The sequence below is a fragment of the Panthera onca genome, chromosome D1, assembly GCF_046562875.1.
Source record: "Panthera onca isolate mPanOnc1 chromosome D1, mPanOnc1 haplotype 2, whole genome shotgun sequence".
Classification (NCBI taxonomy): domain Eukaryota; kingdom Metazoa; phylum Chordata; class Mammalia; order Carnivora; family Felidae; genus Panthera; species Panthera onca.
The window spans coordinates 10,495,316-10,517,196 of NC_138348.1; the positions used below are offsets into that span (position 1 = coordinate 10,495,316).

The following is a 21,881-nucleotide window of genomic DNA, read 5'->3' on the forward strand; positions in this document are numbered from 1 at the left end:
TCATGAGAGGCAAGCTGTCCCCCTCCAGCAAGCCCTCAGCTCTTACAGTGGGGGTGTCACTCAGAGAGAAGCACTCCATTGTCCCTCTGCAACCCCCCCCCCCCCCACCCCCCAATCCTAGGAGCAGAGCTTTGGCTCAGAGATTTTTGCCTGGGGGAGAAGTGGGTTACAGAATAGAGAACAGCATCCTAGGGCGACTGTGGATATACCTAAAGCTACACTCACCCCTGGGGAGCAATTTAACACAGAGAGGGAGAAATAGACTGCAGGAAATTATTTCAGCCAGCCCTTCAAACAAAACAAAACACATCAAATAACAATCATAAGCCCTTGGGCTGGGAACTCTGAGTTCTGAGTGCCCAGAGTTGCTACAATGTATTTGCCCAGTTTCCGGAGCATCTGTGGCTCAGTCAGTTGTGTCTGACTCCTGATTTCGGTTCGGGTCATGATCTTAACGGTTTGTGAGATTGAGCCGGGTATCGGGTTCTGTGCTGACAGCATGGAGCCTGCTTGGGATTCTCCTTTTCTCTCTCTCTGTCCCTCCCTGGTGCATGCTTTCTCTCAAAATAAATAAATAAACATAAAAAAATAAAATGCCCAGTTTCCAACAAGAAATTTATGAGACAGGCAAAGAAACAGAAGTATATATACACTTGTGCACTTTGACCTACACATCAGAAAAAAAAAAAAAAAAGCAGGTAACAGAAACTGTCTGTGAGAGTGGCCAGATGTAGTCTTCATTAGCCAAAGACTTCAAAATAGTCATAAAGACGGTCAGAGAACTAAAGTAAATGATTAAGCAAGTAAAGCAAGATTTGCTGATGACATTGAGTATGGACAATTATATGGCAAGAAATTATATAACCTGTATGAAATGGACAAATTCCTTGCAACGTACAAACTATTGAAACGGACTCAAGAAGAAACAGGAAATCTGAACAAAGCTATAACAAATCTGAAATAATAATAAAAACCTTCCATGAAGAAAAAGCCAGTTCCAGATGACTTCAATGGTGACTTCTACCAAATATTTAAAGCATTAATACCATTGCTTCACAAACTCTTCCATAAATAGAATAGGAGGGGACACTTCCTAACTCGCTCTAGGGGGCCAGTATTACCCTGATACCATAACCAGACCAAGCCATCACAATAACAAAACTATAGACCAATATTTCTTATGAACAGGAATGCAAAAACACCCCCCTAATCCAGCAACATATAAAAAGCATTATATACACCATGACCAAATGGGATTTATTCCATGAATGCAAGGTCAGTTTAATTTCCAAAAATCAATGTAATACATCAGACCAATAAGATAAAAAACAGCCATATGACTATCTCAATAGATGCAGAAAAAGCATTTGACAAAAAGCCAAGACCCTTTCGTGATTAAAACACTTAAGAAACTAGAGTAGTTGGCATGTTCCTTAATGTGGTAAGGGTATTTAGGAAAAAAAGCGAACTTACTGGTTTGCTTACTTCCTGCACACTCACTGGATGCTTTCCTCCTAAGATCAGGAAAAGACAAGAATGTCTGCCTTCACAGCTTCTACTCAGCATTGTATTAGAGGTTCTAGCCAGGGCAGTTAGGCAATAAAAAGAACTAAAAGGCATCCAGATTTGTCAAGGATCTATTCACAGATACCTGTTCTATCCAGAATATCCTAAGGAATACACTAAAAATGATTAGAACTAATAAACAACTTTAGCAAAAAGGACAGGATACAAGATTAACATAAAAATCAATGGTATTTCTATACACTGGAAATGAACCATCTGAAAATAAAATTTAAAAAAAATTCCATTTACAATACCATCAAAAAGAACAAAGTATCTAGGAATAACCTTAACAAAAGAAGTGCAAAATTCTGAAAACGAAAAAACATTTTTGAAGGAGTCATGCAAAAATATCCACGTTCACACGGATGTGAAGATTTAATACTGTTAAGATCAATACTCCCCAAATTGACTTGCAGATTCAGTGAGATCCCTATCAGAATTCCAGCTGTTTTTCCTTACAGAAATTGGTAGGCTGATCCTAAAACTTGTATGGCATTGAGAGAGCCTCGGAATGATAAATAAAAACCTTGAAAAAAGAAGAGAAAAATGGAAGAACTCACACTTTCTGATTTTAAAATGAACTACAAAGCTACAGTAATCAAGACTTTGTGGTACTTGCATAAGAAAAGACACGTAGATCAATAAAATAGAATGTGAAGTCCAGAAACAAACCCACAAAGGTGCCAAGACAATTTAATGAAGGAAAAATAGTCTTCTCGACAAATGATCCTGGGACAACTGGACATTCACATGCAAAAAATGAAATAGGGCCCTAAGGTTACATCATCAACAAAAATTAACTCAAAACGGATCAAAGACCTAAATATAAGACCTAAAGCTATAAAATGCCTGGAAGAAAACAGGCATAACTCTTTGGGTCTTTGGTTGTGGCAATGGATTCTTAAACATGACACCAAAAACAAGAACATCAAAAGAAAAATTGATAAGTTAGGGCTTCCACAAAATTAAAACTTCCATGCTTCAAAAAATACTATTCAGAAAGTGAAAATATAATCCACGGAATGGAAAATATTTGTAAATCATATATCTGATAAGGGTTTGTATCTAGAGTACATAAAAACTCTTATAACTGAATAATAATAAAAGGCTAATAACTAATTTTATTTTATTTTTATTTTTGTTATTATTTTTTTAAATGTTTATTTATTTTTGAGACAGAGACAGAGAATGAGAGGGGAGGGGCAGAGAGAGAGGGAGACACAGAACCCGAAGCAGGCTCCAGGCTCTGGGCTGTCAGCACAGAGCCCGATGTGGGGCTCGAACTCACAGACCATGAGATCATGACCTGAGCTGAAGTCAGATGCTTAACGGACTGAGCCACCCAGATGCCCTGCAAAATAACTAATTTTAAACGGGCACAAGATTTGAACAGACCTTTCTCCAAAGAAGACACAGAAGCGGCCAATGGCATATGAAAAGATGCATGACATCAGTAGCCAACAGGGATATGCATAGCGATACCACAGTGAAATGCTACTTCAGACCCACTCGGATGGCTAAAGTCTGAGGTCAGGTAATAATAAGTGTTGGTGAGGATATAGAGAAATACGAATCCTGCTGGTGAAGTAGAGAATGGTGTCGTCATTTAGAAACCATAGACTGTCATTTCCTTCAATGGTTAAACAGAGTTACCATACAACCCAGCAGTTCTATTCGTAGGTATATACTAAAAAGAATTACAAACATGTTCAAATACAATATTGTACACACGTGTTTACAACAGCACTACTCCTGGTGGAATAAACCCAGATGTTCAGCAACTGATGAATGGATAAATGAAAATAAATGAAATGTAGCGTAGCAGCACCCATGGAATATTATTTAGCCATAGAAAAGATGAAGTACTAATTCATATATGCTACAACATGGATGAACCTTGAAAGCATTATGCTAAGTGAAAGAAGCCATTCATGAAAAATTACATATTATATGATTGCTTTTTTTATGATTACTTTTTAAAATTTTTGAAATATTTTATTTGTTAATTTTATTTTTTATTTTTTAAAATTGACATCCAAATTAGTTAGCATATAGTGAAACAAAGATTTCAGATGTAGATTCCTTAATGCCCCTTACCCATTTAGCCCATCCCCCCTCCCACAACCCCTCCAGTAACCCTCAGTTTGTTCTCCATATTTATGAGTCTCTTCTGTTTTGTCCCCCTCCCTGTTTTTATATTCTTTTTGTTTCCCTTCTGTTATGTTCATCTGTTTTGTCTCTTAAAGTCCTCCTATGAGTGAAGTCATATGATTTTTCTTTCTCTAATTTCACTTAGCATAATACCCTCCAGTTCCATCTACGTAGTTGCAAATGGCAAGATTTCATTCTTTTTGACTGCCGAGTAATACTCCATTGTATCTATACACCACATCTTCTTTATCCATTCATCCATCGATGGGCATTTGGGCTCTTTCCACACTTTGGCTCTTGTTGATAGTGTTGCTATAAACATGGGGGTGCATGTGTCCCTTCGAAACAGCACACCTATATCCCTTGGATAAATGCCTAGTGGTGCAATTGCTGGGTTGTAGGGTAGTTCTATTTTTAGTTTTTTAAGGCACCTCCATACTGTTTTCCAGGGTGGCTGCACCAGCTTGCATTCCCATATGATTGCTTTTTTAATGAAATGTTTAGACTAGTCACAGCTACAGAGACAGAACACAGATTAGTGGTTTCCTAGGGCTAGGGAAAATGGGGGGTTGTGGTATGGGGAACAATAAATAGCTAAATGATACAAGGTTAGTTTTTGGGGCATCGAAAATGTTCTAAAATTGACTGTGGCGGCAGTCACACACATCTGCGAATACACTAAAAAAAAAAAAAAAAAAATCATTGAATTGTACACTTAAAAAAAACCCAGAATTGATTAAGATGGTGTATGTTTACCTAGGCAGCTAAAGATTTTTCCAGGTTAACATGAAAATAAGTTGGTATGCTTTCAGAAAATAATAGTTGTTGAACTCAAATATCTATACCCAACTAAGGGGCAGCCTAATGGGTTTTATTTTTAAAAAATAATTTTTTAAATTTTAGGGCAGAAGACATATGCCCTACATTCATTTTCGGCTTTAATTTGAAGGGATACACATGAATAAAATATAAGTAACATTGTACTCTTTAGGAAATGACAGTAAATTAAGAAACTTTTCAACTAAAAATATTATTTTCCCCCTCTTCTTCCTAGTCGTCATCTTGGAGTGCCCTAGGGCTCAGCCTTCTCTTTTCTTCTTTGCTTTTCCCTTCCATTGGAGGTCTTGGCAAGTCTCATTGCTTTCAATATTATTTCATATCTTGAGATTCCCAATTCAATCCTTTCAATTAATTGCTCAAGACAAAAACTTTGCTTTAGTTCCTGGTTTCTCTCTGTTTCTCACACCCTATACCCATCGGGAAATCCTGTTGGCATCTCCTTCAAATATATCCAGTAGCCAAACACTTATCATTTCCTCCGCTTCATCTATTCTGTTCAAACCACTGCCATCTTTTCCCTGGCTGACAGTAGCCCTGTAACTGGCCTCCCTGCCTCTAACCTGGCACCTCTTGCATGTAATCATCAAGCGAATTTCTGTCAGAATGATCCTTTTAAGGCACACCCTCATCAAGTCTCTCCTCAGAATACTCCAGTCTCTCCCTATTTTCCTCAGGGCAAGAGCTCATCAAAGAGGCCCTGCAGGATCTGGCTCCCATAACCTAAGCTACTTGGCTGCAGCCACACTGGCCTGCTTGCCAGAAGGTGCCAGATATGCTTTCACTCTGTGGCTCTTCCAATGGCTGATCCCTTTGCTGGGGATGCTATCCTGTCTGCCATCAGTGTGGCTGACTTTCTCCTTCAAGCTCTGCCCCATTGCCACCTACTTAATAAGACTAATTTGGAGATGTGGTACACACACGCACGCACACACACAGGAATATTATTTGGCAATCGAAAAGAATGAAATCTTGCTACTTGCAACAGCATGGATGGAACTACAGTGTGTTATACTAAGTGAAATAAGTTAGTTAGAGAAAGACAAATATCATATGATTTCCTTCATATGTGGAATTTAAGAAACAAAACAGATGAACATAGGGGAAGGGAAGGAAAAATGAGATAAAAACAGAGAGGGAGACAAACCGTAAGAGATTTTTAAAGACAGGGAACAAACTGAGGGTTGCTGGAGGGGAGGTGGGTGGAAGGGATGGGCTAAAGGGGTGATGGGCATTAAGGGGGGCACTTGTTGAGATGAGCACTGGGTGTTTAATGGAAGTGATGAATCACTAAATTCTACTCCTGAAACCAATACTCCACTGTATGGTAACTAACTTGGATTTAAATAAATAAAAAAAAAAGACTTAACTTGGATAATCTTACTTAAACAGCCCCCAGTGACAACCCCTATCATGTCTCTTTTTTTTCCATGGCAGCTATCACCTTCTAGCACACTGTATTGTTTCCTTACTTGTCATGTTTATTGTCTTTATTCTGCTATTAGGGTCTCAGCTCCATGGAGGCAATCTTTGTTTGCTCATGGATACATGCTACATACACAGAACAGGCCTGAAACTCAGTAACTATTTTTGATTGAATATTGGAATTTGAGCACACTACAGGTGCATGATGGTACCTAAGTATAACAGAATATTGTGCTGCCATTAGGATAATTTTTTCCACAGCATTTGTTCATGACCTGATAAATCATTATTTGATTTCTTCTTATGAAGTTGAGCCACATTAGTCCGGGAAACTCCTGGGCAAGTGTCCCTGAGGTAGAAGAGTGTCTGCACTTCTGTGAGGAGTGATGTTAAGTGTTTCCAGAGAAGGAAATAGAGTTACTCTGCGTGAGTCTCGAAGAAGAGTCTATTTTTGCTTCTTGAGGTGGAGTGAGGAGAGGGAAAGGGAGAGTGGAAAACAGCGAGGCTGGAGGTTGGGGGGAGAGTTACAGGGGGAGCTGGATCATGGCTAGACCTTGGGAAACTAGAGTCATGATCTTCCCCCACCATCCCTCAAGGCAAAAACAAACAAAACAAAACAAAAAAAACTTTTTGTGAGTTTTTGTGAAAACCGAGCAAGAGGCCAAGTTTAGCCAAGTTCATTCATGCCTGGGTTTGTTTTTTCTGTGGGTTATTTTGTTTTTTGATGTTGTGAAGCAAAATTGGAGCAGTATACAGGGCGCCTGGGTGGCTCAGTCAGTTAAGCATCTGACTTCAGCTCAGGTCATGATCTCGCGGCTCGTGAGTTCGAGCCCCACATCGGGCTCTGTGCCGACAGCTCAAAGCCTGGAGCCTGCTTCAGATTCTGTGTCTCTCCTTCTCTCTTTGCCCCTCCCCCCGTTTGAACTCTGTCTCAAAAATAAACATTAAAAAATTAAAAAAAAAATTGGGACTGTATGCTCAAACAGAGAAACCGAAGCATGAGAGTGTCAGTTTCAGGGATCTGCAAAATCTCATCGGGACTTCCTGGGCTTTGAGGTCCACTGTACTTATATCCCCGGGGGAAAAGCAATGCCAGGTAACACCTGGGTCACATGTACACTCTGGAAATCCACGGCAAAGCTTAGAAAAAGGGCTACGATAGAAAACTATGTTAATAGTGGTAGAAGTTAAAAAAAAGATATAAAAGCTTAATGCCCATATTATAGCCACTAAGTGGCTGCTGAGCCAAGGAGCCTCCTGTGTCTCTTTGGCCTTATCCTTTTTGGGGCAAAACCCGCTAAAAGGGCAGGCAGACCTTTCCCTGAATGATGAAACAAGAGTTTTCAGTTTCTTCTTTCACCAGTCCCTGAAAGCACCTTGTTTCCTCACTAGGTTCTGATTCGCAGAGCTAATAAGCATTGGCTGCACGCCAAGGACTGGTGCTCATTTACTCACTTTTAACCCTCAAAACAATCCTCTGAGGCAGGTGGTATTAGTGGCCATATGTTTTTTCAGATGAGGAGTGTGAGCACAGAGTAACTTGCCCACACAGTCAGTGGTAAGGTAGTCAGAGCCTGAATTCAGGCAGGCGACCTCCAGAACTGTGATCCTAACCGCCATGGGGGGAAGAAGTTCTCAAGGCGAATGTGACTCCTTTAAGCATATTTTAATGATGCCTGATCTGTACTCCAATGATAGTGTCTGGACCTGGGTTCGCCGAAGGCAATTCTCTTTTCACACGTCGTTCTGTCTTATGTCCTTCCCTAACGAAACACTGATCTCCTGAGCTTGCCCGACCCACCTTGCCTCCCTTCCCAGGTCAGTTTTGTTTGGTTCTATCTACCCCTTCAGAGAGCTCGAAATGATTTATTCCATCCAAATCCTCACACTAGACGCCTTATAAAACCGGTTCCTCAACGCTACACCCTCCTTAACACCCATACTCAAAATACACACTGGAGGGCGTCCTTATAAAAATCAAATGACTTTTTTTCCTATCCAAACGTTTGGAAAAGCCCCCCATCCCCCGCAAAAGCAAAACAAAACAAAACAAAACAAAAAAACAAAAAAGCAAAAACCACAAACAACAACAAAAACAAAAAGCAAACAAACAATCAAAACCAAAAAAACACGTGGCTCAGAAGTAATCGCTCCTCTCCAGGTCGTGCCAGGTGACCTTTTTATCTTCGGCATTGTTCCAAGCATTTCAACATACCTTGCATTTTGTAGGATGCTTCTGTGCTTGTACGCTGATGGAGCCCGAGGTGATGAACTGGGGATAGAAACAGGCATTTGTAAACCCCCACTCCTGTTGACGGTCCCCCAAACTTTCCCAATCCCAGTGACATTCTCGAGATCTAACGTATCCCTGAATTCTCAGAAGAAAGCGGTTTTCGCTCCTGCAGTCCTGGGATGACCGCCAGTGGACGCTCTGAAAAATGAACGTCCCATTCCTCTGTCACAGGTGTCACAGAGACGAAAAGATATTTTAACGTCCCTGGCCATTAAGGGAATTTTGGGTTGGCGACGGGACTTAGCCACCTCACGATGACTTTATGAGGTTGATACTTCATAAAAGTAGTAAAAGTTGGTTTGGAGTGCCATTTATTAAGCTTATGACCTGCATCATTAGAAAGTCATCCCTAGCAGCCAGCGGGGCGCCTCTCACTTGCAAGAACTCTCCCCCCATCACGCTGTGGAAGAAAGATGTCATCAACAGAAACAGCTTCAGAAAACATTTGATCTGAAGAGTGACAGGTTGTCTTCCACAAACATCACGTCCTGAGTGCTAACGTCACCTGCTGGCGCCCGTCGAAAGATTTGTTGTGTCTGGTATATCAAGAATTTAATCATCTTCTCCAACGGTATTATAGCTTATACCCGCCTTCAATCTGCCCACAGCATTAACAAAGGTTTGACTCAGGGCTGGAGATCTCGCAGTCCCGGAAGATGAGATCCTGTCATGGAGGCCCGGGCATCTTGACCTGATGTTTAAAAAGTCTCTGACACTTTACTGCTGGGTCACTCTGTAGAAGTTTATGTACATTTTTTTCTAAGTCTTGGTTTCCTAATTTGTAAAATGGGGAGCAAGAGTAGGGATCACGGAGCCGTTGGGGCAATTATATAAAACAGACCTGAAGCGCTTTTGGATGGTGCCTGATACACACTAGTATGAAATTGAATAATTACTATTTGTGGCTAATTTCTGCTGTTACAGCTTCTCTTCTGTGGCTTGGGCTTAGGATCCTTTCTACGTGATTCATGGTACTCTCTCAGTTTAAAGCATTTCTCTTTATGACATACAATTCTTTCCAGAAATCTCTGAGTGTTGGTAAATGCCCTCAACTTGGGGACTAGCACTGTAAGAAAGCCTCTAAGGAAATGTCTCCCTTCCAGACCACTTACTACTTGACCCTCCCCGTAGGTGAAATTGTTATAGTTGCACGTGTCAGAGGCCTTTTTGCAAAAAGTCATTACATTCAAATCTTCTCTCCCTTGAAGCCCAGTTTTTGGTTGAGGAGTGCAAAAGGGTGGATAAGGAACTAATAAGACCCTTTCTCCTCTAAGGGGAAATGTGGCCTTTGGTTAACTTTCTGGCTCTGCTCAGTGGGGCTCTTGATACAATTGGAATATCGGTTGTGTTATTAGATCACATTGCTTATGAATCCGATCACCCCGATTGGTCATTTGCTTCTGGATTAGATGTAACTGTAAACAAAAAAATAACTTGTGCGAAGCCATGGCTTTGGGCTTCCCTGAGATTTGGGCATGTCTCTGGTGGGCACTTTAGCAACCATGGCCTATGGAAATATTACAATAGCCTTACTCGAAATACTCACTGTATTTATTTTATTTTATTTTATTTTATTTATTTTTTAAAGTTTACTTTAAAAAAGTTTTTAATCTTTATTTATTTTTGAAAGAGAGAGAGAGCGCGAGCAGGGGAGGAAGAGAGAGAGAGGGAGACCCAGAATCCAAAGCAGGCGCCAGACTCTGAGCTATCAGCACGGAGCCCGAGGCGGGGCTCCAACTCACAAACCGTGAGTTCCTCACTTGAGCCAAAGTCGGATGCTCAACTGACTGAGCCACCGAGGCACCCCTGAAAGACCCACTTTAGAAATCTCTGTTTTCCATAAGAGACTCTTAAATATAGAGAACGGGGCGACTGGAGGGGTTGTGGTGGGGGGACGGGCTACATGGGCAAGGGGCATTGAGGCAGACACCTGTTGGGATGAGCACTGGGTGTTATACAGACGAGATGAATCAGCGGAATCTACTCCTGACATCATTATTACGGTAGATGCTAACTAACTTGGATGTCAATTAAAAACTAAAAATAAAAATGCAAAAATAAATAAATATGTACTTATTGAATTCCTGAAAAAAATGAGGAGGGTGAGGAAACAGAAATAGAACGATACTGTGTTGGCCCTGTACATAGATTCTCCTACTGGATCCTCAAAGCAATAATCTAGATGGTGACTATTAGCCTCCTTTAGCAGATGAGAGAACTAAGCTTCACAAATTAAGTGGCAGAACTGTCTGACTTGGAGGCTTTGCTTTTGAAAAACAAGATCTGGGGGCGCCTGAGTGGCTCAGTCGGTTGAGCGTCCGACTTCAGCTCAGGTCACGATCTCACGGTCCGTGAGTTCGAGCCCCGCGTCGGGCTCTGTGCTGACAGCTCAGAGCCTGGAGCCTGCTTCGGATTCTGTGTCTCCCTCTCTCTCTGCTCCTCCCCTGCTCGTGCTCTGTCTCTCTCTGTCTCAAAAATAAATAAAAACATTAAAAAAAAATGAAAACAACAGCAACAACAAACTACAAGTTTCATGGATATTAGTAGATGTTAGTCAACAAAGGGATAGATAGTGAGTCAAATCGCAAGTGTTGTAAATGGCCATTTAAATACCTTTAGACAAGTTCCTCTCCTGCAATACCTCTCCAAGTCTTTAATATCAAAGTGGATACTATGAATCTGCAAACAGGGGTGTGATAGACTATATGACCTCAGAGCTCCTTCTGCGCAGACTATCTTGTGGTACTCGTGTTCTGTGGCACACATATTGGGGAATCCCATTCTATGGTATACTACCTTTCTAACTGATAAATAAATAAAAGTATGAATGAAAAACAGAAAAAGAAATCTCTGTTTTCATTTCCTCAAATTCTTGACGGCTCTCTCATGACCCTTTTCTTTCCGTATGTAACCTCCCTAAAAATCACTATAGCCCCAAACATTAAGCTCAGACCTTTGGATTTTCACTCTGCCTCTCCCCCCCATCCCCAAAAAAGCCTTATAGTTATCCAGATAGCCACTCTCTCTATTGTTCTTCAAGCATACTCCTTCAAAATCTTTTCTGCCCGCACACCCTCACCCTCACAAGGAACTTCTCAAAATGCGCAACAAACATAAAAAGACTTTTCCTGAGTATCTACTCTCCACTCCTGCCCACCATTTTGTTTCCATAGTAAAATGAGCTCCTTAGAGTCAGACATTGACTGAGTCTTTAGCTCATTGCTTGATCTCTTGAGTAATTCCCTGGATACGTTAGAAAAAAGAAATAGGTTAAAATCAATAACACCACGTTTTACTCACAAATGTTGATGAACAAAATACGTAAGTTAGTGTAACAATGACAGGGATATAACCAGTAGCTTCTCTGTTCTCTTCTTCGACAAATAATGCAAAACAGAGAAAGCCCAATGCGCAGTAAAACAGGCCATTCATGATTTGCACGGCCTGTGAGAAGAGAGAGCCATTGTTATTACTCGAGTCAAATCTACCACAGATGATTACAATACGATGACTGAAAGGTCATGGCAATATCCAGCTTATCCCGGTATTTCTGAAGTTGCAATGAAATAATTATGTGTCAGAGAAGAAAAGGGCAGCCACGAATGGAGGGGGAGCTCTCCACATTTATTTAAACCGAGAGTATTTGTTTTGGTTTCATAGAAATCTTCAGAGATATTTAATTTTCTAGTTGGTTCCTGTTAAATAAAGAGCAGAAGTCTATTTGTCTGTTTGGTTCAGGAGGACACGTGACCAAAGGGAGGGCTGTTGGCCCTGGGGATCTCTCAGGCTCTGCCTCGACACCCCTCTCCTTCCTACCATTGGGTCTGTGAGATCAACTCTAGCTCGCAGATGAGTTCTCATCCTCCACCACCAACCCAAAAAGGTACTTTTTGACCTTGCCCTCATTCTTTCATCCTCGCTTGTTGCAGAATTAAGCTTCAGTTACCTGTTGCTCCGCTCACTTTCATACTCTGTGCTGACTTTTGTAATTACGCTCTGGACCACGGCCCTTGGCTCTGTTCAGAAAAGCATGAAGGAAGCCTCTCCTGTGACCTCTGATTTTCTATAACTGTTAAGTATTCTCAGGGGCCATGCGTGGAGCCGGGCCTTATTCTCCAGATGGAGCAGGGCCACGTACACACACAGCAGTGACAAGGGCGCCTGCAACCCCTGAAGCAGGCAGGGAAGGTCAGCCTCTCATTCTAGCCAGGCCTTCCCCCGATTGGATGAGGCCCACCCACAGTATGGAAGGCAATCTGCCTTACTCAAAGTTCATTGATTTAAATGTTAATCTCCTCTAAAAAAGCCACCTTCGCAGGAGGTGGTGGGGATGGGCAAAATGGGTAAGAGGGTGGGGGAGACACAGGCTTCCAGTTATGGAATGAATAAGTCATGGGAATAAAAGGGACAGCAGAGGGAATATAGTCAATGGTATTATAATGTTGCATGGTGAAAGATGCCGGCTACGTTTGCAGCAAACAGAGCATTAGGTATAGACTTGTCCAATCACCATGTGGTACACCTGAGACTCATGTGACACTGTACATCAACTATACTTGAAAATAATAAATAAATAAATAAATAAATAAATAAATAAATAATAAAAACACAGTCACAAAAACACCCAAAATAATGTGACCAAATACCTGGGCACCCTGTGACGCAGGTAAGTTGACACATAAAATTAACTGTCACAGAAAGACAAGAAGTGGCTATTGGGTGATGATCCTCCTCTCCCTTGAAGTTTACATTGAGACAACACAAAACCATGCATTTACTGGTGACTCCTGCCTGGATCTGGCACATGGGGGATGGCAGTTTGGGACGGGATCCCACGGACTTGCCCACTATTGCCACACTCTTCTGAATCAACTCCTTTCTGGGCCATGAATCCACTGACTTACTCTTGAGCTCAGTGGGAGGCTCAGGAGGGTTTAGTAGGAGACACTCAGTAGAAGATCTTAAACCCTTTATCTCCTTTCAGGTGGTGGATCTTACTGGTAGGTCAATGGATGGCCAGTGACAGGCCTATACCTCCTCCCACATATTGCCATGGCTACCGTCCAGGCCAGATACAGAGACAAGGAGCAAGCAATCCAGCTGTAAGACACCATGGCAAGGGGGGGATGAGGTAGAGAAAACACCGGCAGCCCCTCCTTCCTGTCCCCCCATGCACGAGGCTCTGCTACATTCAATTGTACCCTGCGTTCTGGCAGTGGGCCAAATCGCTTCCAGCCAGCTGGAGATAATCATAGACTTGTTATGTTGGGAATTTTCCTAGGCCATGCTTTAATTTTGCTGGCTTATACTGAAATGTGTTTCGAGCCCCCACAGACATTAGCGCGTGATACAAAAGGGTATAGCATTCTAAGCTTTAGGAGAGGTGAGAGGGAGAACACATACGCAATATGACGTCAGAGCTAAATATAAGGGGAGCGTGTTTTGAGCCCAATGTTATCAAATGGCCGCCGGCCGCAGAGCTCCAGTGTCTCCAGCCCCTTCTGGTTTTGGGTCCATTGCCTGAGTCCAACCACCTCATTTATGATCTATAAGTTTGCTTTGACCTGTTTACAAACAAAGGCAGAAAATGGACCTTCTCATTGCTTATGAGATTCATAACCCATCTCAGAGCATATTTGCTAAAATAGGTCGTGGCGTGGTTGACCTATTCAGAAATGGTTTGTGGATCCGTAATTTGTGTCCAATTAGCTATAGCCTCAGAACGCTTTAATCAACTTTCCTTCCTTTGGGGAGTTCATGGTGGATGTGGCCAATGTCTCTTCCCTTTTATGTTAGGAAGATGGAACACTCACCATTTATTAACCTAAGTAGCACTTAGTCCTTACCCCCAGTATTCTGGTCTCCAATTTTAGGGTGTATCCTTCTGACATTTTAATGAAGATATGGTATAGAAATTGTAGAGAGTGAATGGACTCTTTTTCTGTAGAGAAATATAGAGAAAAGGTAAACTAATTATTTTTGAGAAAAGGCACCTCATAGTGCAGACTCTACTTTTACACTACGTTCCTTGAAAGAAGATTTGAATCAACCCACTTATATCACTCTTTGTTACGTACCTAGTAACTTCCTGTCAAAAACCAAGAGCTACTTCTCAGGTGTTACGCTTCCTTCCTGGTCTTTAAATGAGACTGAGTTGTTACCTTTTGGTGTCAGTGCCCCACTCTCATTATTTTCACCTTTTCTAGGAATTACCTGCTCCTACAAATCCCTTGGGTCACCCAAGTTAGGGTTTCCGGCTGCCATGTTTGGTCTTCACAAGAATGTCTCGCACTCTAGCCGTAGTTGCTTGGATAAGATGTGGGCATCTTGGGGCGCCTGGATGGCTCGGTCAGTTAAGCATCCAACTTTGGCTCAGGTCATGATCTCGCAGTCCGTGAGTTCGAGCCCTGTGTCGGGCTCTGTGCTGACAGCTCAGAGCCTGGAGCCTGCTTCAGATTCTGTGTCTCCCTCTCTCTCTCACCCTCCCCCGTTCATGCTCTGTCTCTCTCTGTCTCAAAAATAAATAAACATTAAAAAAAAAAAAAAAGATGCGGGCATCTTATTCTGATTGAGCCAATCAGAGTTCCCTTCCCAGGAAGTTATGTTTAGCACCAAGGCAATATAGTCCCGTTCTGGGCTTGGAAAGAAGAGTAGAGAACACCCAGAGTAGAGAGATGGAGTGAGAGGACTCCCTAAAAATCTCTAATGGTTCTCACCTCTCTGATTCTAGTAGCTTTCTTAGACCTATCTATGAAACACACCTGCATCTTTCAGACAAATTCCTCTTTATTTTAGTTAAAACAAGTGTAAGAGGATGAACATCAAGTGAGAATTTCCATAGTGTTCCAGAATAATGGCTAGGTATTAAAGCTTAAAACAAAAGGCGGTATTTTGCATCTTAAATTGACAAAATTGCCAGAGGCTCTGTCCAGTAGCCTTCCCCAAGGGCTTTTGGTGCGTAAGGTTCGCAGCTATGGTCAATTGAATTATTGTCTCCAATTGTTGTTTTCCCTTTGTTACAGAGTTATACACCTTCACATGTTGCCTTATGCCTTGCAATGTCCACTGTCCGCTCCACGGAAAGAATGTATCTCTCTGCCTCGCTGATATTGGATGTGACCTTGGAACGTGTTTTGACCGGTCCAAGGTGAAGGCCATGACACAAGCCAAGCCTGAGCCCAAACCTACCGAGGTATTGGAAGTTTCTATCATTTCCCTCTGTTGTGAGGACATCACTCCCCAGGATTGGCTGTACGTGAGTGCGGATTCCAGAAGGAAGTCATACAGAGGCAGGCCCATAACTGGCCTGCAGCATTGGACAAAACTCCCACAAGTGAAAAATAAATATTTGTCCTTACAAGCCTGAAATGTTGTGGCTACTGTATCTGATACCCTGGCACCAACCAATACCGCTGGGCGATATAAGAGGAGGGGGAGGGGAGAGAAGACAGAATTTTGGGAAATGACATGGTGGTAAAAGCTATGGGAAGATACAGTAATCACACTCGGAGTATGAGTGTGCTTGTGAGACTAGCTTTAACGCACCTACTGGTGTCTGTTTTCCAGCAGATGTGGTGGCTTGCCCTTGTGTTGGTTAAACAAAGGAAGAGAGAACTGGAGAGAAATTACATGGAGGAAATGACTGTTTAAAAAGACAAGGCTGGGACCGAGCCAACGCTCTATGCTGCAGCTGCAGGCATAAAGTTTTGGGAGAAAGATCTGTCTGGTGGCCCTGGGCTGACAGACGTGACTGGGGCTACAGTTTTGCAGAGAATACTGTTAGTATGAGGGGGAAGGGCGGATGGCAAAGACAGCAAAAGAGGGACTCACTTCCGGGAAATATGGCTGGATTCCACAAATTCAGATGTAATCGATAGAGTAGAGAGTTTTGATAGTCAATAAAGTCTCAAACAAAAAGAGTAAGTGTGAACCCAGACCGCTTCCGAAATAAATATCGTTTCTAGCGTGGTTCCCAAAATGTGTCCAACAGAAATAGAGCTTTTGGTCACTGTGTACTCTCACGTGTAACCCTGGTGCTCATGCTTGGTTCTCCAGTTGTCTTTCTTGCACAAGGAATCAGGAGGGTTGTTGCTGTAGAAAAACATCACGCGTCCGGACATCCTCTTCTTGAAAGAAAACAAGGATGCTGTTGAGAATGTTAGAAATAGTGCCCAAAAGACAAAGAAACCAGGTTCATGGGCTCTCACGGGCTAAGTTGAGGCCATTTGGATACCGCGCCCCCCCCCCCCCAAAAAAGAAGAAAAATCATCATCATTTCAAAGGACCTGTCTACAAAAGGCCACAAATTCATCATGATACACAAAAGAGAAAACTTAAAGTGTTACTAAAGATGATTAGAACACCTACGAGATGTGGACATGTTAGGATGCATTTCAATTTTCACTGATTTGAAGTGGTAGGAAAGTGAAAATGTGCATATGTGTATTTCCTTTTTCCCTTTTAGTGGATATCCATTTTTAAAGCACACATTAGTGTATAAAGACATAGATGACATATGAAGGCATACACGAATACGTATGAAAGATGTACTCGAATATAACGCGTCAGCTCTATGGTCCACTGGTGGTTATTTTCAGTGTCAGGGGCATCAAACAGTTGTTTGTCACTACAGGTTTCATTCATTTCCCAGGTAAAAAAAAGGGCAGAAATTAGCACCGAATGTTATTTCCAAACAATCGCGAGTTCAAGGATAGGTCCACGCTGCATTTCAAGACGATCCATTAGCCAAATGTCCCACAGAAGAGAATTAACGCTCAGACTCAGCCTGCCATCACTTATTCAGTGTAAACCCTAGATGACTGTACATATTACAATGAAAGTTTAAGAGGGCATTCATACATTTCCAATTATTACAGTCGGCCAGGTCAGTGACCTGTAACGGTGGGATAAAGGAGGGGTAGGAGGTGATGGCTAAACAAAACTGAAAGCTTTTCTTATTCACGTGAGAGGCACGGAACTAAATGTCCTGTGCTGTAACAGAGACTCACTTTCCGAAGAGACTCAGTTTGATGACGGGTGCTCAAATATAAGTAACTTTGGGATGCTGAACCAGATCCTATAACTCCACCAGCGATCCAGGATCTGACAACCCATATACTGTAACCTTGCTTGGACTGAGACACTTTATTTTTCTTTTGGGTCTGGTAAGATTATTTGCAACCCCCAGTATGTTTAGAAACTATCTGGGGGCACCAGGCGGGCTCAGTCAGTAGAGCACGTGACTCTTGATCTCGGTTGTAAGCTTGAGCCCCATGTTGGACGATGGGATTGCTTAAAATTAAATCTTAAAAAATAAAAACAGTATCTGTTAAAACTGCTGTTACCCTAGGAAATATAAAGAAAAAAGGAAGTTAAAAATGACTGAGTGCTCACCCTGCCGGGTACTTTTCTAAGTTCTATACATGTATTAACATATAGACTACTCAGTAACCCTGTGCATTAAGCACAGTAGAGGGCACATTTTAGGAGCTCAATGATTGTTGAATAACTGCATCATACAAACAAATGTCCGCATGTTCTGCAAACATAACTGAATTGACTTTCATTTCATGGTATTTTAGGTGATAATTCTTAGTATATGGTATATGGGTTTATACCATTCATGAAGTCAATATTAAAGAGAAAGAGGGGCGCCTGGGAGGCTCAGTCCATTAAGCATCCAACTTCGGCTCAGGTCATGATCTCATGGTTCGTGAGTTTGAGTCCCGCGACGGGCTCTGTGCTGACAGTTCAGAGCCTGGAGCCTGCTTCAGGTTCTGTGTCTCCCTGTCTCTCTCCGCCCCTCCCCTGCTCCTGCTCTGTCTGTCCCTCTCAAAAATAAATAAGCGTTAAAAAAAATTTTTTTTAAAAGAGAAGGAAATTAGAAAGGCGTTTGGCACGTAGTAAGTATACAATATAGCCATGATTGTATTATTATTATTACTGCCCCAAAAAGCAAGCTCAAACTCGAGATAGCCTTTCATCACATCTGGACGGCATGTCTGCCGCTGAGTGCCTTCCATCTAAGCTATGGGAACATACACAATTCCCTTGGGGGACCCTGCAGACACCCCTCAAGGTGATAAAACACTGACCACACAAAACAGCTGAAGCCGAGACTCAAGAATCTCTCATTACGGAGATGTGGAGCATTAGGATAAAAAGAGAAAGCAAACGGTTTCAAACAGGAACCCGAACTGGGTGGAGCCTGAGAACTGCAGGAGTCACAAGGTCAACTTTCCCTCCGGCCATTACTTACTTCCAGGGACCGAAGATTCTCCCAGGCAGAGCGTGGTAAGTCCCCCAGCCGTCCGAATGGGGGCGTAGGGGGAGCATGGATCTTCTCCGCTCAAGTAGTGTGACCCGTACAACATTCCCAGCGACACGAGAACCCAGGACGAGGCAGTCCAGGGCCTGGCGACCTCCGTCCGGTTCAGCGTGACCGAGAGGCAACCCGGCCAAGGCTGCCTACACCGATGGCATGCCTTGAGCACAGGGCCAGAGGTGCGTGATCCTGCAGGTGGAACCCTCAATTCGGGGCCTCCCAGCCCCGGGGAGCCGGGTGGGGCGCTGCTTCCTCGGTTGTGCCCCTCATCCCCCCCCTCGCGCCGTTCTAACGCTGCGGTTGCGGTCAAGAGCGCGGCGTCGGGGCGGGGCGTGCTGCGCGAGGAGCCCAGCGCGGGCCCCTGCTGCGTGATGAGACCCCACAGTTCCCCTGAGCCCGCAAGCTCCCCCGGTGTGACCTTGGGGTAGTGGGCGGACAGCGATGCCACCCTTCACTGGTCGTGTTTGTACCATGCTGTGTCCTTGGACCTGTGCACACCCAGGGGAGGAAGCCCAGCTTGACTCTACCCTCCCGCTGATAACTCTGCAGAGACATCCCTCTGGAGAAGGGACGTCATGGAAGTTCCCTGCCGCCGAGAATCTTCCACAGTCCTTCCTCCCTCGCCACTGGAATAGCAACCAGCTATTCCCAGGGTGTAACACTATGTCTGGCGCAGAGTAAGAATGAATGAACGAGGAGGGGTGCCTGGGTGACTCAGTCGGTTAAGGACTTCGGCTCAGGTCATGGTCTCACAGTTGAGGAGTTCCAGCCCTGCATGGGGCTCTGGGCTGACAGCTCAGAGCCCGGAGCCTGCTTCAGATCCTGTGTCTCCCTCTTTCTCTCTGCCCCTCCCCTGCTTGCGCTCTTTCTCTCTCTCAAAAATAAATAAACATTTAAAAAATTTAAAATATTACCCCATCAACATTATGCTTCCTCCCTGCCTCCATCTTGTTATGACCAAGCCTCCTTTGGAGATCTCGTCCCTATTCCCTTCCTGCCTCCCATCCTTCCTTCCTCCCTCCCTCCCTCCCTCCCTAGAGCCCATGTTCATATTCAGACAAGCCTCATTGCAATAATTCCTCCGTCTGAGCTGTAAGAACTGTGTTCCCTTACAGCTTATTTCTGGAAAACAGAGTACAGGGCTGCTAGCCCTAAGTTTTCATTCTGATGTGGTGTTCATAGCAACCACTGTGTGTGAGCCATGAGAACACTGATGTTGCCACCTTCTTTCCAGACTGGAGAAAGTCTCTTCAAGAGGATGCGGCTACATCAGGGCTTTTCCGCCCAGTCCATCTGGTCATGGGTGGGTGCGACAACTGGGACCGCCAGTGGGACTGTGAATCCTGAACACTCAGTAAAACAGATTCTGGACTCTTTCCATCGGCAGCACAGCCCACCTGAAGGAAATGTTTCTTTGGCCTCCCAGTTTGGAGAGAACTCATTGTTTCCTGTACTGATTTTCAAAACTATAAGCAAGAGAATTACTGCTCTTAAGATTCTCTTCCTATTTGGAGGTCAATGTGCCTTTACACTTTTTTCCCAAATGTTTATTTTTGAGAGACACAGCACAAGTGGGGGAGGGGCGGGGGGTGGAGAGAGAGAGAGAGAGAGAGAGAGAGAGAGAGAGAGAGAATATCCGAAGCAGGCTCCAGGCTCTGATTTGATAGCACAGAGCCCAACGTGGGCCTCAAACCCACAAACTGTGAGATCATGACCCGAGCCAAAGTCAGATGCTTAACCACCTGAGCTACCCACGCACCCCCAGTAAAAGAAGTTCCAAAGCTTAAAGGCAGGGCCTCCTGGGTGGCTCAGTTGGTTAAGCATTGACTCTTGGTTTCCTTTCAGGTCATGATCTCATGGTTCATGGGTTTGAGCCCCCTGTTGGGCTCTGTGCTCACTGATAGCTCTGCTTGGGATTCTCTCTCTCTTTCTCTCTCTGCCCCTTCCCTGCTCAAGCTCCTCTCTCTCTCTCTCTCTCAAAATAAATAAATAAACTTTAAAAAAAAATACTGTACTGGAGGAATGACTCCAATTAGAAGTTTTTGTTCTTCCAAATGTTTATTTTCCTCCAAATTTATTGTGTTTCCTGTAATGTTGTGAAAAGTCTCCATTTCGTTTTTCCAAGTGTTGAGATTCAAAAAGCCAGCTCTCGACTATAGACCCGTCTTCGTTTCTTCAATGTCTTCTATGTCGATTTAGTTTCCTATGTATTTATATGAGTGTTCCTCAGATATACACGTTTTTTTATCCTCATCTTACCACTTGACAATACAGCTGTACGTATGTTTTACACAGCTGTGCCTTGATCAAGGTTATCTCTTGGAGCAAGTCGATTTCTGAAGAGGTCTTGTCTGGAGGGTGAAGGATCCATTGAAGGTTTCTCATCAGTTTTATAACCTGTATTCTGACCCATTAAACCTCAATCTGGGAATGGGAAATCAGTGATGTCACCACCCGCCACAAGGACCACAGGAATCTTCTTTGGTTGCATTCCCATTTTTCTTAAAAAAATTTTTTTTAATGTTTATTTATTTTTGAGAGAGAGAGATAGAGCACAAATAGGGGAGGGGCAGGGAGAGAGAGGGAGACACAGAATCCGAGGCAGGCTCCAGGCTCTGAGCTGTCAGCACAGAGCCCGACATGGGGCTCGAACCCCTGAACTGTGAGATCATGACCTGAGCTCAAGTCAGATGCTTAACTGACTGAGCCACCCAGGCACCCCATTCCCGTTTTTCTTTTAAAGAGCTTTATTAAGGAGCTGAGAAATCCCCCGTTCTGGTCTTACCTGGGGCTTTGATCGTTGGAAGATGTTTACTTTCTCTTTCTCCTTTTGGACAGAATCTGGTGGTGTCTTCTAAACACATCTCTTCCAAATAGGTCTGCTTCTTGCTTTGGGACTCTTGTTGGGGGAAGGACCCTTGTTGGGGGAAGGTACACCTTGGACAGTGGCCCTGGGGTTTTCTTGAGTAAAATAATTCTGTAACTCAAGACCACTGGATCCAAACTGGGAGAACTTCGCACTCAATATCCCCCATACGGAAAATAGAACCAGAGTCGTTCATTTTAATTTTCATTTACAGAACCGGGAAAAAGACACATTGGGACAAACTTTACTAAAATGTGTTTCTAGAAAGCTGCTTGAACAAAATGGTGATATTCTTCCTTCATTCACCATTAAACTTTTTTATTCTGGCCTGAGGCCACGATGGTTCTTCTGTTCCTTAATGTGTAATAAAAGGACTCTCTTGTATCATGAACCTGAGATAAGTAGAGTGTTAAATTGAT

At 43.2% G+C, this 21,881-nt stretch overlaps 1 protein-coding gene across 1 annotated transcript in view; it reads right to left on the bottom strand.

The window, feature by feature from the left end:
* The window catches only part of LOC132661833 (membrane-spanning 4-domains subfamily A member 6B-like), a 36,320-nt gene extending 17,446 nt beyond the window's left edge, over positions 1–18,874 (bottom strand). Inside the window, exons 1-4 of the mRNA XM_060606818.2 lie at positions 18,531–18,874; positions 14,119–14,213; positions 11,573–11,716; positions 8,195–8,251 (exon numbers count right to left, since the gene is read on the bottom strand). Coding sequence (XP_060462801.2) covers positions 8,195–8,251; positions 11,573–11,716; positions 14,119–14,213; positions 18,531–18,645 — 411 coding nt within the window. The 5' untranslated portion in view covers positions 18,646–18,874. The remainder of the gene's footprint in view (positions 1–8,194; positions 8,252–11,572; positions 11,717–14,118; positions 14,214–18,530) is intronic.
* Between the last annotated feature and the right edge of the window lie 3,007 nt (positions 18,875–21,881).